General features: G+C 44.3%; 1 protein-coding gene across 3 annotated transcripts in view; it reads left to right on the top strand.

Moving 5' to 3' along the window:
- Nucleotides 1-1,116: 1,116 nt before the first annotated feature.
- The window catches only part of LOC117506832 (voltage-dependent calcium channel subunit alpha-2/delta-2-like), a 151,069-nt gene continuing 136,890 nt past the window's right edge, over nucleotides 1,117-15,295 (top strand). For 2 of the 3 annotated variants that reach the window (XM_034166462.1, XM_034166461.1), the window contains exon 1: nucleotides 1,117-1,471. In XM_034166462.1, the coding sequence (XP_034022353.1) occupies nucleotides 1,362-1,471 (110 nt within the window). In that variant the 5' untranslated portion in view covers nucleotides 1,117-1,361. The remainder of the gene's footprint in view (nucleotides 1,472-15,295) is intronic. The other variant, XM_034166463.1, reaches the window with a different exon arrangement.

Below are 15,295 nucleotides of genomic sequence, written 5' to 3'. Positions count from 1 at the left end.
CAACACTATGGACAGGGGGCGAGGCAGCCGGAGAGGGATGAGCCAAAATGTCACACATTGTTGTGAAATGGTTTCTCAGAATGCAAAAGATGGAGAATCGGCCCTACTTTTTCTGAGGTGGGCTCAAAACCTTTCAATCAACCCCCCCCCCCCAAAAAAAAAAAAAAAAAAAATTCAATGTTTTTCTTGATTTTGACCTTTGATCAAACTACTACAAAATCTAATCACCTCTCGATATCTATGCAAGTAATATTACTAACAAGTTTGATCCATCTCGGGGTCTTGGTTGTTAAGATATAGAAAAAAAGGTATTTTTTATTTAGTCATGTTTTTCTTGACTTTGAGTTTGACCATTGACCAAACCACTTCAAAATCTAGTCATCTTGAAATAATTATCCAAATAATAAAGCCTTTTTGAGTTATCTTGTCCACAGACACAAACACACACCAGTGAAAATACCCTGCTGTTGCCATTTTGCCAACACGCAGGCTAATAAATTGAATTGAGAGTGGATATTTTGGTGGTGGGGTACATGTGGCCTTGGCAGAGGTGTGCACACTCCATGTGCCTTCTAGTTTCCCTCTGTAATTGGCAAATCCAAACTGTTACGCAGTTCAGAACCATCTTTCCGAGGTCTTTGAAGCAGACTTTGTACTGCTGAATAGAGACGCTGTTAGCTTATGAAGGTACGCTTTTGTTTTCACTCCAACATGGTAGACATATCTTGCAGAAATCCCATGATACACCAGTGTGTGACGTAATCAAGGCTCAAAGCGCACATCAAGGTGAGAAAAAAGTCATCAATGTGAGAAGATGAATTAAAAAATTTGATCTGAATGTGCACTGTTTGTGTGTGGTTATTAGCTGCTGTCGCTCAGAACCTGTGCACACTTTCGTGCTTCCGGTTGCATAAAAAATACAATGCATGCAGGCAGATAAATTTATCTCCGTAGAGATAAATAAAGACAAACTCCATTCTGACATCCTCCTGTTGCCTGGTGAACCGGAACGTGCGTGGATCCGAGGTGCTGATGAGAGAGAGAGAGAGAGAGAGAGCGCGAGCCGTGTCGTGGGCGCGCCTCTGCTGCGCGCGCGCGGTGCTGGTGTTGGGAGGAGGAGGAGAGACTCTGCAGTGTCTCGGTAGCTGCATTATTCCATCTCCCACCTTCCACGATGCCTCCGCGCGCACAGCCTGTCTCCTCCGCGCGCGCTTCACAACGCACACCGACATGAAGTCTCCAAACTGAACCCGGACAATTCCGGAAGCAGCCCGGAGCGCTCGTCAAATCCTACACGCGCCCAAACAACCGTGACGAGATTTTAACTTACTATTTTTATTTTATTTCGTTTTTTATGGAAAATGGCGATAGGCAGAAGGTGTCACAGCGTCGTCTGCTTGGTGTGTGTGGTGATGATGCTGAGAACGTCGTGGCCTGGAGCAGAGGGTCTAACCTTCCCACAGCAGTACACGTAAGTGTGGACGCCTCCACTCACTGCACACTGCTCCTCCACAGGGACAACTTTGGGCTTGTCCACTCAGCTCAGATACTTGTGTGTATTTTCTATATTCTGTTGGTTGGTGATGTTAGTCTACATCAGGACCAGGTCTTCTCCAGATGTCAGGTTGAGTCCACCACGAGGTTCAGGGGAGCTCCTGTCAGTGCTTTTGGTGATATGGTGACGTTTGGAGAGTTGATTTAATGCTTAAATCTAGAACCGTTTTGGACCATTGGTTATAATCAGATGTGCTTCAAAGCTGCATTAATTGGATACATTTACTTTTCAAGTCCTTGCATACCTGTGTTTGAAATGTTCGGCCAATATTCATCATATTTTACACCTGTCTAACAGCTAATTAGACCAGCATGTGTCTTGTTAACAGATATGGACTGTTTTACAGTAAGATACACAAGTGTCAATGGCATAAAAAAAAATCTAAGTGGTTACTTTGGTCACATTATTCATTCATATCTAACTGAGGTACTTAAATGCCCCAAATTTTAGACCTGCCAGATGTTTGCATATATGAGCTCACAGATATGGTCTCCTAAACTTTCCAGAGAAGACTTTTTTTAACTATGATAATTGTTGTGTAAATTATCCAGTCTAAGATTAGTGCAATCTGCCCATATATTGACACCTTTACGGTGTCAAATCTCGCACGTAATCATGTTCTCACTGGGGAGGCCGAGATTTCGATGTCAGTGTAAACAAGCATTTGCGGCAACTTGTTTGCAACATTGCGTCGTTATGGAGGTCAGTTCAACCAAAATATGTATTTAGGTGTCTAACTAAGATAATTGTGAGTCTTTAATGTGAGTCTAATTTGCTTCAATCTTCGAGCTGCTGCTTCATTGGTTCTTTGTTATATTTCGCTTTATCTTAATTTTTTCCCCACTAAAACCCTAAAGAACATGTCTGTGAGTAATATTTACCTTTTTTTATGTTAAACCAACCTGTTACGGTCTTCTGAAACAGTTGACCGATGCTAACGCATTAGCATGTCTATGGCATTTTCAATGTTAAAGTTAGCATTAAGCTGAGCCATTGTCAAGCCTCCCTCCCCAGCGCGCAAAGGATTCTGGGATACTCTAAAACCGTGAATACTAACTACTAAAAACAGTTGATGGTAAGTATGTACTCAGAGCATACAACTGCTATTTTGTTTCTGCATTCTCAAATAGTGATGGACTATAAGTATTTCTGGAGAGGACAGTTTTTGACAGATGGAGAATTACACCTCAATATTATTAAAGACATTTGAGTGAATTAGGTACACATCCTTTTGTAGCATCACAGACAGTAATTACTTCAAACAAAAAATTGATATTCACAGAACACTGTTACTTGAGTGTGAAATGCACTCTATTTCCAGAGAGGACATTTTTGACAGACATTTTATTTTTGAATGTCTGTTTAAAGTTGTTTCCCCACTGGGCAATGATCCTGGGAGTTAGATTGTTATAAACCAGGCTTTGATAGGGAAATTAGTCCATTTAGTGGTTACCTACTAAAGAAATAATAGTTCTGGCAGCCCATGAAAATTAGACATCATGGAAATGACAAATATTTTGGTAAAAACTGGTATAATTAGTTCTGCTGGTTAAAAAATGGGGATGTCAAACCAAATGATCATTGCTGCCAATAGACCAGTAGTAGTTATCCCTGTATGGCAAAATAAACTTTGTTGGTCATTTCCACCTTGTCATTAAACCAAACTTTATCTTTAAAATCCACTTATGTACCCTGATTGTAAAACAGCCCATATGGTCCCCTCTGAAAGTACTGTAAATGTTGGAACAGCTGTTGCTGGAATGTCTACTTGAGATCATAACGACCAATTTTTGGGCAAACAAAAACACTCACAGGTGTTGAATTGTTGCCTTTGCCACGGAGGGTATGTGAATATATGCTTCAATTTGTTGGTTTATTGATTGTTAGCAGTATTACACAACTAACTTTGGTGAAACTTGAAGAGTCAGACATGGGCCAAGGCAGAACCTTCTGGCTGATTCTTACTGCTGGAGTTTGATGCAGACTGCTTTAATCCTACAATACAACTCAAATGAAAAAAATGAATATTTTCATCAAAGATCAGTAATCAGGATATCAAAGATAGATATCTAATCGATCATGTGAGAGTCAAAAGTCACAGACACTAGTCAGATTCAAAATTCACTCGGGGATTAAATGTCAGTGACCAGGATTAATGTTCAGTGATTATGATAGAAGATGAGTGTTCGGGCTCAAAGGGCAGTGATCAGAATCAAAGGACAGAACCATGGTCAAAGATGAGTGATCATGAACAAAAATTGGGATCAGGGGTCTTTAATAAGAAATAAAGGTCAGTGATTGGATCAAAATTTTGATCAAGAACAATGGTATGTGTTTGGGATCCCATGATTGTCAGCCAATAGGTGTATTTTGGTCCAAGTCAAGTCTGGGAGCATAAGCTGATGTCACGCTTTGCCGCATCCATAACACCACAGAACCGCTTTCGGTCCTGGATGGCAACTACCCAGGCAGACAACTGGTCCATTGCCACATCTCTAAAATAACCATCTGCTGCTACCAGGAGAAACGTGGGCATCCCCTTGGCCTTCTCCAGCTACTGGGGTCCTCAACACTCATGCACAGAGAAACGGGCCACACATCTAAAATGTCATAGCTGGCGCTCCTTCACAATGCAAGTGATACTCTTTATCCTCTTCTTTCGTTTGATACAAAGTCATTCCAGCGGTAGGATCCTCCGAAGTGACTTAGACTTCAGACATTATTGATTCCTAAAACGGCAATTATATTTACACTCCAATTACCTCAGACAACATACAGCAATTAATCCACAATTATTACTTGTTTACCATAGTAATGGCACACATCAAAATTAAAGACAACACATATACATTTGACATTGTTTATGTGCTCTAAACTTGAAGCAGTCCGTCATCCGAATTGAGGCAAAGTGGGTGAAGGCCACAGCAGGAGGGGCCCACGCCGCCCAGCTTGAGGGTTGAAGGCTGCAGCAGTAAAAACTGCACTGCCTTCGAGATGGCAGGGAGGAAGCCAGGGTGAGGGGAGTGGAGAGACACGGGGGTGGGGGGTAAGGAGCAGAGGTAGGGAGAAATGAGGAGAGGAGAGGGGAGGAATGCGACCGTCCTTGCCGGAGTCCCAAGTTGGTTCTTGATCAGTGACATAAAGGCAAGACATCCAGTCTTTGCCTTAGGTCACTGGTTGGCATCCAAGTCTGATGACCATAAAGGAAGACAGCAAGCACCAGGATCCTGGTAGTGGTACTTTGGTCCAGATTCAGATTATCCAGGTCTGGTGCTTAAAATTGTTTTTCTCAGACAGACGTGGTCCTCTAGAGTGCTCTAGTCCGAATTGGAATTTGGTTTGTGGCTTAAATTAAAGGATCTTTATAGATGTTTTAGACCAGGATAAAGCAATATGAAGACCAGAGAGCTGTCTGTGGGAGAAAAGGGAGCTATTTTAAAAGAGGGGAAATCAATCACAAGCATTACACAGACACTGAGAATAGCCAGTGCAACAATTTGTAATGTTCTGGGAAAGAAAAGAACCATGGTTGCCCTGAGCATCAGACATCAAATGTGATCAACAGCAGCTGATGATAGAAACATTTTGAGAACTGAAAAAAAAAAAAAACAGGAAACCACAGTTTGTGACACCACCAAAGACCTTCACAGGGCAGGACTGAATGTTTCACTGCAAGTTATACAGCACAAAGAATCACAAGGACAGGTTGGAAGAGCTACAAAAGTTCTGGAACAAAGTTTTATGGGAAGAACAGTCTGTCTTCTTCCCCCACATTGTGTGGGCGTCTCACAGCAGTCCGTATAATGATAGATGATTTGTTTCAGACCTAAGTTTTGTTTACAACTGGAGTGTTTCTACATGAATACTACTAGAATTTCAATTCAATTTCAATTTACTTTCATTTATATAGCGCCAAATCACAACAGATTTGCCTCAAAGTGCTTCACACAGGTAAGGTCTAACCTTACCAACCCCCAGAGCAACAGTGGTAAGGAAAAACTCCCTCTGAGGAAGAAACCTCAAGCAGACCAGACTCAAAGGGGTGACCCTCTGCTTGGGCCATGCTACAAACATAAATTACAGTATATATATATATATATATATATATATATATATATATATATATATATATATATATATATATATATATATATATATATATATATATATATATATCAATCAATCTATTTTTTTATATAGCGCCAAATCACAACAAACAGTTGCCCCAAGGCGCTTTATATTGTAAGGCAAGGCCATACAATAATTATGTAAAACCCCAACGGTCAAACCGACCCCCTGTGAGCAAGCACTTGGCTACAGTGGGAAGGAAAAACTCCCTTTTAACAGGAAGAAACCTCCAGCAGAACCAGGCTCAGGGAGGGGCAGTCTTCTGCTGGGACTGGTTGGGGCTGAGGGAGAGAACCAGGAAAAAGACATGCTGTGGAGGGGAGCAGAGATCGATCACTAATGATTAAATGCAGAGTGGTGCATACAGAGCAAAAAGAGAAAGAAACAGTGCATCATGGGAACCCCCCAGCAGTCTACGTCTATAGCAGCATAACTAAGGGATGGTTCAGGGTCACCTGATCCAGCCCTAACTATAAGCTTTAGCAAAAAGGAAAGTTTTAAGCCTAATCTTAAGTAGAGAGGGTGTCTGTCTATATGTGTGTGTGTGTGTGTGTGTATGTATGTGTGTATATATATGTGTGTGTGTGAACAAAGTGGTATATTTTGTATATGTCTTTGATAAAATGTTGAAAGTTTTTATGAATGGTATACTTGAGGGGTGAGGTAATATATGTTTACAGTATCAATAGCCTTTGTTCTAAATGGATTTTCTTTTCATTTACAAATGCTGTTATTTATAGTTAGACATCAACCTGCAGCACCTGTGGATGGTGCTCACGTGCAACCTTAAAGACTTTCAGCTGAAGCAGATAATGAGATGGCGTTCTGCATTTAAGTCATGTGTGATTCAAGCAGAATTGCCGGGAACTCGACCTTGTGATGTTCGTTTGTGAGACGCTGAGGACCGCTGAGATGCTGTCAGCACACATCAGAGGTGATTGATTATCTGAATAATTGTTAACAGTAACTTGGTATTTTGTTACGCAGTATATTTGAACTTTGATGAGAGTTGTGCAGCTTGCTTCTCACTGCCGTGGCATGCGGACTGATGATCCTCCACCTGTTGTGAGAAGCTGCTCATTTACATAAAGCTTGAATTCGGACCTGAATGTGTTGCTGATAGTGTGTGCCTTTGAAGGATATTAGTTGTAGCTGCTGACTTACCTCACCTTTTCTATCCTTCGCAGAGTCGGTTTGTCATGTCCACCTGCGGGGTGTTTGGCGGTGAACGTGGGTCCAGAAGCGCCGGGCTTCGATCCTTTTGGGCGCTGGAGAGCGCGCCGTCCTTCACTCCGCCAGACAGACGCATGTTTCGTTTGTACACTTTGTTATGCACCAAAGGAGGAAAATAAATTGTTTTGTTATTGGAACCGCTTTCTGGTTGTTTTGGCGCTGGGTTCCGTCAGACGCAGGTCCGCTCCTCAACCCGCGTCGACACATAACAGTAGTTCCCGGCCTTTCCATAATGGACCCAGCGGCAGAGGCGGTTCCATTCGCCGAAAGAGTTCAAGAACACTTGGAGAAAATATGGGAGCAATTACAGCATCTCACAAACCAAATTAAACAAACAGATGTCCGCGTTACGGAGCTTGCAGCGCAAGCCGTTCCGCTTCCTGCTGCTGCAGCTGCGGCACCATCGATACCGGTGCAGATAACTCCGTCACCCAGAGATTCGGCTTCCGAATTGATTATTTGTCGTCCGGAGCCTTATGCGGGAAACGTTGAAGCTTGTGCTCCGTTTTTGATGCAATGTTCTCTGGTTTTTGCTTATACCGTCGCCCAGCGGTTGCTGAATCACAGGCAGGGGAGGCGGAGTGCGGCGGATTATTCTGTGGATTTCCGAATATTTCCTGCTCAGTCCGGTTGGAATGCCGCAGCATTAAGCGGAGTGTTTGTGGTTGGTTTAAATGATCCATTAAGGGACGAGCTAGTAGTCCGTGACGAGCCAAATGATTTAGATGAGCTAATATCGTTGGTGATTCGTCTAGATGATCGGATGAAGGAGCGTGGACGCGAGAGAGGGTGGCCATCAGAACGGGTTTTTTTGTCTCGGGGCTTTCCCCAACACAGATCTGGGCTGCCTCTTCTTCGCCCCACTGAGACTCCTCCGACGGGACCTCTGGCTCCTCTTGCAGATGAGCCCATGCAGCTCGGACGAGCTGAAGCCGCTATATTGCCCCGTCATAGAAGCGTCAAGAAAAATAGTGGTGACGTCTCTCCAGGTGTTCTGGGACAGGCGAAAAAATACACACAAAAAAAAATACAAAAATAAAAATTGTTTGGGCTAATGTTTTTTTTTTTTCTCTGAAAGGGGTTATAAATTGTTTGGGGATTCAGGGGCGTATCTGGTGGAGTGAACGACAGGCGGTTCAAAGCCCGTCCTGGACTCAGTTAATCGTTGGTTTTTATTATTTGTATTTAGGTATTTTCTGTTTGGGTTCTGGGGTCGTTTTGTTGTTTTTTATTTCCCTACTTCCCTAACCCCAACCTCACTCGCCCCAAGACCGTTCGTCTTGTGGGTTGTGGGGTGGTGCAGGTTGGTTACGCTGAGCGTTCTCAGAAGACCTCTGCACCTAGGGGGGGTTGTTAGGGGTGTTTTTTCTGGTTTGGTTAGGGCCCGGTTCCACTCCAGCCTCGGTGGGCCTTTGTACCGTTCGTCATTGGTGTTGCCGGGGTGTGGTGCAGCGGGAACATACCTCAGTCGGAGGGGTGGGCCGATCTGTTGCCGTTCACCATTTCGGTAGTTCCACCCCTCCCGATAGGCTGGGGTATGGTCGAGTTGGGGCACCAGACGTATTTCCGGTTTTCCGCTGCGCCTTGGGGTTGGAGCCAGGTTAGTTTTTCCTGTTCCCTTCCCCGGCTTGATGTTTTGTGCCGTTCGCCAAAATGAGCCGCCGAAAGGCTCTGGGAGGAATCTTGGGTCTTTCGGGGTGCTGGGGAAGGTAACAGGTTTATCGGTTGTTTTATTTGCCCCCAGGGTTGTTTAATGTAGTCCTCCGGGGGTTGGACTTTTGTTTTTTTTTTTGTTTCCTTCCGGGTTCCACCTCCAGGGTTGATGGGACGGTCCTCTGGGGGGGAATTGGCTTGTGGGGCCGACTAGCCAAGTGTGGCCGGGTCTGGGGTTCCTGGGTTGTGGGGAGGGTGCCTCCTGGGGTTTGATGGTATGGTCCTCTGGGGGGCGCCGTTGCTCCATGTGTACCTGGGGACCTCTGTGGGATTCTGGCTTTGGCTATTCCTCCTGGAACCGGCGGTGAAGGCCTTCTGGGGGGGTGTTGGGCTCTGCAAGTCGTTCTGGGGGGGGTTGTTTGTTATTTTTCTTTCATGCATTTATGTTGTATTGTGTTTGTGGGGCTGTGTTAGGGTTTTTGCATTTGGGAGTTTTTCTTTTCTTCCCGGGGTTGGATGGGACGGTCCCCTGGGGAGGTTTTGGGGTGGGTTTTATGTTTTTCTTGTATGTTGGATTGTACTAGGGACTGTTTTGGGGTTTTTGTTGATGCCAGCCGGCCTTCCAGCTGCGGTGCCCTGTCCTGCTGTCTGTGGTGAACCTTGGGAGCGTTCCGCTGTCTGCTTCCTGACGTGGACCCCGGAGGGAGGTGCTGTTCTCGGACCTGGTCTGTTCGGTCGCCGGGAGGCTTCCCGCTAAAGGGGGGGGGGGGGGGGGGTACTGTTGTGTGTTGGGAGGGTGTGGCTGGACGTTTTGGTGTTCTTTTCTTTTCTTTGCTCTCCAGGTGGTATGCAAACTGATTTATTGTCTGTGGAGAAGGTGCTGGCAGAATAGTCCTTCACCCTCATCAACATGATGTGCAGCACCTGTAGATGGTGCTCACGTGTGCAACCTTAAAGACTTTCAGCTGAAGCAGATAATGAGATGGCGTTCTGCATTTAAGTCATGTGTGATTCAAGCAGAATTGCTGGGAACTCGACCTTGTGATGTTCGTTTGTGAGACGCTGAGGACCACGCCTGGGTTTGACACATCGTGCCTGTGAAGGAGGAAAGGTGAGGGACACATGCTGTCAGCACACATCAGAGGTGATTATCTGAATAATTGTTAACAGTAACTTGGTATTTTGTTACGCCGTATATTTGAACTTTGATGAGAGTTGTGCAGCTTGCTTCTCACTGCCGTGGCATGCGGACTGATGATCCTCCACCTGTTGTGAGAAGCTGCTCATTTACATAAAGCTTGAATTCGGACCTGAATGTGTTGCTGATAGTGTGTGCCTTTGAAGGATATTAGTTGTAGCTGCTGACTTACCTCACCTTTTCTATCCTTCGCAGAGTCGGTTTGTCGTGTCCACCTGGGGGGTGTTTGGCGGTGAACGTGGGTCCAGAAGCGCCGGGCTTCGATCCTTTTGGGCGCTGGAGAGCGCGCTGTCCTTCACTCCGCCAGACAGACGCATGTTTCATTTGTACACTTTGTTATGCACCAAAGGGGGAAAATAAATTGTTTTGTTATTGGAACCGCTTTCTGGTTGTTTTGGCGCTGGGTTCCGTCAGACGCAGGTCCGCTCCTCAACCCGCGTCGACACATAACAATAAGTGCGTCTTAAGTCTGGACTTGAAAGTCTCCACAGAATCTGACTGTTTTATTAACGCAGGGAGACCATTCCACAGAACAGGGGCACAATAAGAGAAACCTCTGTGACCCGCAGACTACTTATTCACCTTAGGGACACAAAGTAGTCCTGCACCCTGAGAACGTAACGCCCAGGCCGGTACGTAAGGTTTAATTAGGTCAGCTAGGTAGGGAGGTGCCAGTCCATGAATAATTTTATAGGTTAGTAGCAGAACCTTAAAATCTGATCTCACTGGGACAGGAAGCCAGTGAAGGGATGCCAAAATGGGTGTAATGTGGTCGAACTTTGCTTCGTGTCAAAAGTCTGGCTGCAGCATTTTGAACCAATTGGAGACCCCTAATGCTAGATTGCGGTAAACCAGAAAATAGAACATTGCAGTAGTCCAATAAATGCATGGATCAGGGTCTCAGCATCAGCCATAGACAGGATGGGATGAATCTTTGCTATATTTCGCAGGTGGAAGAAAGCAGTCCTCGTAATATTTCTAATGTGGAGACCAAAGGACAACGAAGGATCAAAAATTACCCCAAGGTTCCTCACTTCTTGTCAGTGTGATGTATGACACACGAGCCGAGGCTGAGCGTTAACTGGTCAAATTGATGCCGATGTCTCACTGGACCAAGAACCATCATTTCAGTCTTATCAGAGTTTAAAAGTAGGAAGTTTCTAGACATCCAACTTCTCACTGCTGCAAGGCAGTCTTCTAAGGATTTTATGTGAACAAGATTACCAGCAGTTATTGGCGTGTATAACTGAGTATCATATGCATAGCAGTGAAAGGTAATCCCAAATTGCCGCAATATGTGCCCAAGGGGTGCTAGAATCACAGGACTTTGAGATGTGAAACCACAACCACATTTAATTCTAACTTCAGAACTCAGCAAAATGTGGGACACGGCCTCCTTTTGGGGGGGACTGCAGGCGTACCATGAGAGGTCATTAAAAATGAAATCATCTTTGATTTGATCTTTGATCTATATTGATAGCTAACTATAATCAGCTTCATAATTATTGGAAAAGGGCTTTAATACACAAAAGCATTAAATCTGGGCTTGAGTCTCCCATGTACCTTCTGGCAAACTGGAGCTGAAATTTCAAGTTCTTGGTTCTGCTCCAACATGAAGCTGTAGAACTCACTGGTGGTGCAACAGATTAAAAGTTGCACGAAGCACCATTTCTCCAGTCACATCCACAGAAGCTTGTAACTCTTACAGAGTTCTTATTGGTGCTTTGGTGGCTTCCCTCACTAGTTTCCTTTTTGCACGCTGACTCAGTTTTTGAGAACTGCCATCTTCAGATGATTTACCATACAGTAGCATACTGGTTGTATTTCTAAATGATTGACGTAAATGGAGTCTAGGACATTTTCAGAGAAATGTTCATGAAACATTGTACATTTTGTTTGACCAATCACTTATAGCCTTTTAAAATGGAGGGATTGTGTATATAAAAAAACCATAAAACTAAGTGCAATTCATTTTCTAGACCCACTTACTCCAGTTAAGGGTTATGGGTAGGCATGGGCCGGTATAAGATTTGGACGGTATGATAACCGTGGGCAAAAATACCATGGTTTCACGGTATTATGTACGTATAGCTTTAAAATGTGCTTTAACAACATTATGGCTTTTTGCATATGAAGCGTGTGTGATTCAGGTGCACTAACTGACGCGATGTCTACCGCTACGAGCACTATACCACTGATAAATTTAGAGAAAGTACCAAAATGATTGTCCCTCTTTTAGACATGTAGCATCTGCCCCGTGGGAAACATGACTTACTTGCTTAGGGAGAAACGCAGCTGGAATAAGGTCCGGAACTCTGGATGCTCAATACTTGGCCCAGCTTCATCAACAAAGTGCTTGGAATAGAAGTATTTGTCCTTTTTGACATGTTTGTGGGAGAAATTTGGTCATCCACAAGCATGACTCGAGTCCACCACTTGTACTTCTCAGTGGTTTCAAAGATGGGATAAAGTTTACTCCTTCCATGTGATCCTTTGCGGGTATCTTGAATCGCTCCGAGTCTGACACAGGCCATAGCTACGGTGCTTTGTTGCCACCGTTTTTGGTTTGAAGGGCTATTCCGCAGAAAATAAAACGAAAAAGCCGGTAACTTTTTCTATTAAATTGGTAGCCAAAGTAATCCCATACACCTGACTTGGTCCTTTTAGACGAAGGAAAAGTTCAGTGCGGGCTTCGTCTCCTTCAGCCATGATGCAGAGCTAGCTAACGTTAGCTGCCTGTTGGTAAACAGAGACAGAGGTGTGCACCAGGGGGAAGGGCGGCAGCGGCCTCCTCTGCTCTGCCTGTCAAGAATTCTCATAACTCGCTCATACCGTAGGGACGTTATAATGGAACATTTTAGTGGTTTTGATACCGTGGCTTTTTCATACCACGGTATACAGTGAAACAGTTATCGGCCCATGTCTAGTTATGGGGAATTGGAGCCTATTCCAGCAGTCACTGTAGGAGAGACAGGGTACACCCTTGACAGGCTGCCAGTCTATTACAGGGCCACATATAGACAAACACATTCACACTTTCACCCACACCTACGGTCAACTTAGAGTTCCCAATTCACCTAACCTGCATGTCTTTAGAATTGGGAGGAAGTTGGAGCACCCAAAGGGAACTCACACAAATATAGAGAGAACACAGAAAGGACCAGGTGGGAAGCAAACCTGGGACCTTCTCACTGTTAAGCAACAATGCCAACTAGTTGCAATTCCTCAGTGGTTAATGTGATATTTTTGTTAAACTTCTTGAATGAAAACTGAAAATCATCTACAAAACACATGTTGATTGTTTCACTTAAACTCCGTGGTGGTGGTGTACAGAGTCAGAATTACAAAAATTTGTGTCACTGTCCAAATAATTAAGGTGCTGTCTGTACATGTGTCCATATTTTTTATTTCATGGTGTAAATTTTTTGTTGTTGTTGATCAGTAAGTTTGGACATTTTATTAAATATTTAGAATATGCAGAATTTGTTTCTTTTGCATTTTTTTTCCTGGTTCCTCTGTGTGAACCACCCCTGTCAATTCTCCATGTAATATGGAGCTGCATCTGGTGTAAAACCTGAGCCAAATTAGAATGTAGATCCATCTTGGCTCTGCTGTGAGTAAAAGGGGTGAAGCTAAAGGGATTTACTCTGTACTGTAGTGAGACTTTTCCACAACAGTTAGATAAAATCATATTCCATCCAGAGATGTCATAGAGTCTTATCTGCTCCACGCTACAGAACCTGGGGATAAGCGCCAGCACTAATGGGCCTATCTCTCTCTCTCTCTTAGGTGGTCTGCTCTTGGGCAGGTCCAGCATGCACAACCGCACACCATCTCTCTCGATCCATCGCCATCTCCTTTATGATGTGATAGCCACGCCCTTCTTGTATGTTGTCCAGCATTGCCAACCTCTTCCTTCCTCTCCCTCTCTTTCCATCTGCTCTCCCCTCCAGCACTGTTCTTAACATTACTTCTGATCTCATGATGTGGCCAATCCATTGTGCTTTCCTCTTCCAGATTGTAACTTTTAGGCTTCTCTTTTCTCCAACTCTCCTCAGTACTTCTTCATTTCTCACATGCTCTCTCCAGCTGATCTTTTCCATCCTCCTCCAAAACCATATTTTGCAGCTCTCTAGTCTCTTCATGTCCTCTTTCTTCAATGTCCAGGTTTCTGAACCATAAATGAGTACACTCCAAACTAAAGTCTTGATTAGTTTCTTCTTCAGGTTTTGGTTGGTCTTTCCAGTGAGTAGCGCTTGATGTTAGTTGAACGCGTCTTTTGCCGTACCAGTTCTTTTCCTCACTTCTTTTTTTGCTACGTCCATCATCTGTGAGCAGGCTTCCAAGATATTTGAATTGTTGGACTTGTTCTAGTACCTGGACCAAGTACCTGGCCATCGATGTTGATCTGCAACTGCTCATATTCACCTTTCCCAATCTTTATTACCTTCGTCTTGTTCTTGTTTATTCTCATTCCGTATTGCTCCACCACCTCATTTAGCTTTGTCATGATGGTCTGGAGTCCTTTTGCTGTGTTCACTATCATTGCCTGATCGTCTGCAAATCTCACAGCTTGGATCAAGTGTCCTCCCATCTTCACTCCTTCTTCCAATCCTTCCATGGCCTCCTTCATCATTGTCTCTGCAAAGATGTTAAAAAGCAGCGGAAACAGTAGGCAACCCTGTCGCACTCCTCTTCCGATGATACATGGTCCAGCCATCCCCTGGTTAGTTCGCACTATTGCCGTCTGTCCCATGTAAAGGGCTTTGATCAATCTCCTCTCCCTCCAATCTGCTCCCAGGTCTTTCAAAACGGCCATCAGGTTTGCCCAGTCCTACCTTCTTGTAGTCGACAAAACAAACATAAACATGGGCCTATATAGGACTTGCTTTTTCTTCTGGCATCACAGTTGTCATGATCAGTCGAATTGTTAACAGTAGTAGAGTTTTCACATTGCACAAACAGAAAGAAGGTGAAATGTTTATTTTAACCACAGTTTCCTGCTGAAGGTTCCTGAATGAACATGCTTAATTTCTGTGGTCAGGTCTCATTTGTAACCTTCAGCTTGTTGCTGTTAAGTGCAGCTGGAGCTTAATTGGGCCCATGTCCAGGCTCGGCAGTCAGCCTGCTCTGGTTGGGGGGGAAGAACTGGACATATGGTTCACTCGACTGTGGGGCAGAGTGAGACTTCTCTGGGCCAATCACAACTGCACGACATTGGGAACTTTACCAAATGGGAAAGGGGTTGATGAGAGTGGCTGTGTTTTTGATGAATTGGGTTATTTGATGTAAAGTAACTGTTACTTTCTGCTTGTTTTCCTCTGCTGATTATTTCTGTGCTGCTGAGAACTTTGAGACAGTAGCAGAGCTTCCGCTCATTTAAATCACTGCGCTGAGGAGCAGCATTTCATTTCAGCTGAAGAATTAATGCTGCAGCAGCGAGGATGTACTCCGCCTCTTACCCGTTCCTCTGTCTCTGCATGGACCGACGGACAGATGGATCGATAGATGCAGTATATACATACTAA

This window comes from Thalassophryne amazonica, chromosome 3, assembly GCF_902500255.1.
Source record: "Thalassophryne amazonica chromosome 3, fThaAma1.1, whole genome shotgun sequence".
Taxonomy (NCBI): domain Eukaryota; kingdom Metazoa; phylum Chordata; class Actinopteri; order Batrachoidiformes; family Batrachoididae; genus Thalassophryne; species Thalassophryne amazonica.
This window is presented reverse-complemented; position numbering and strand designations above follow the sequence as displayed.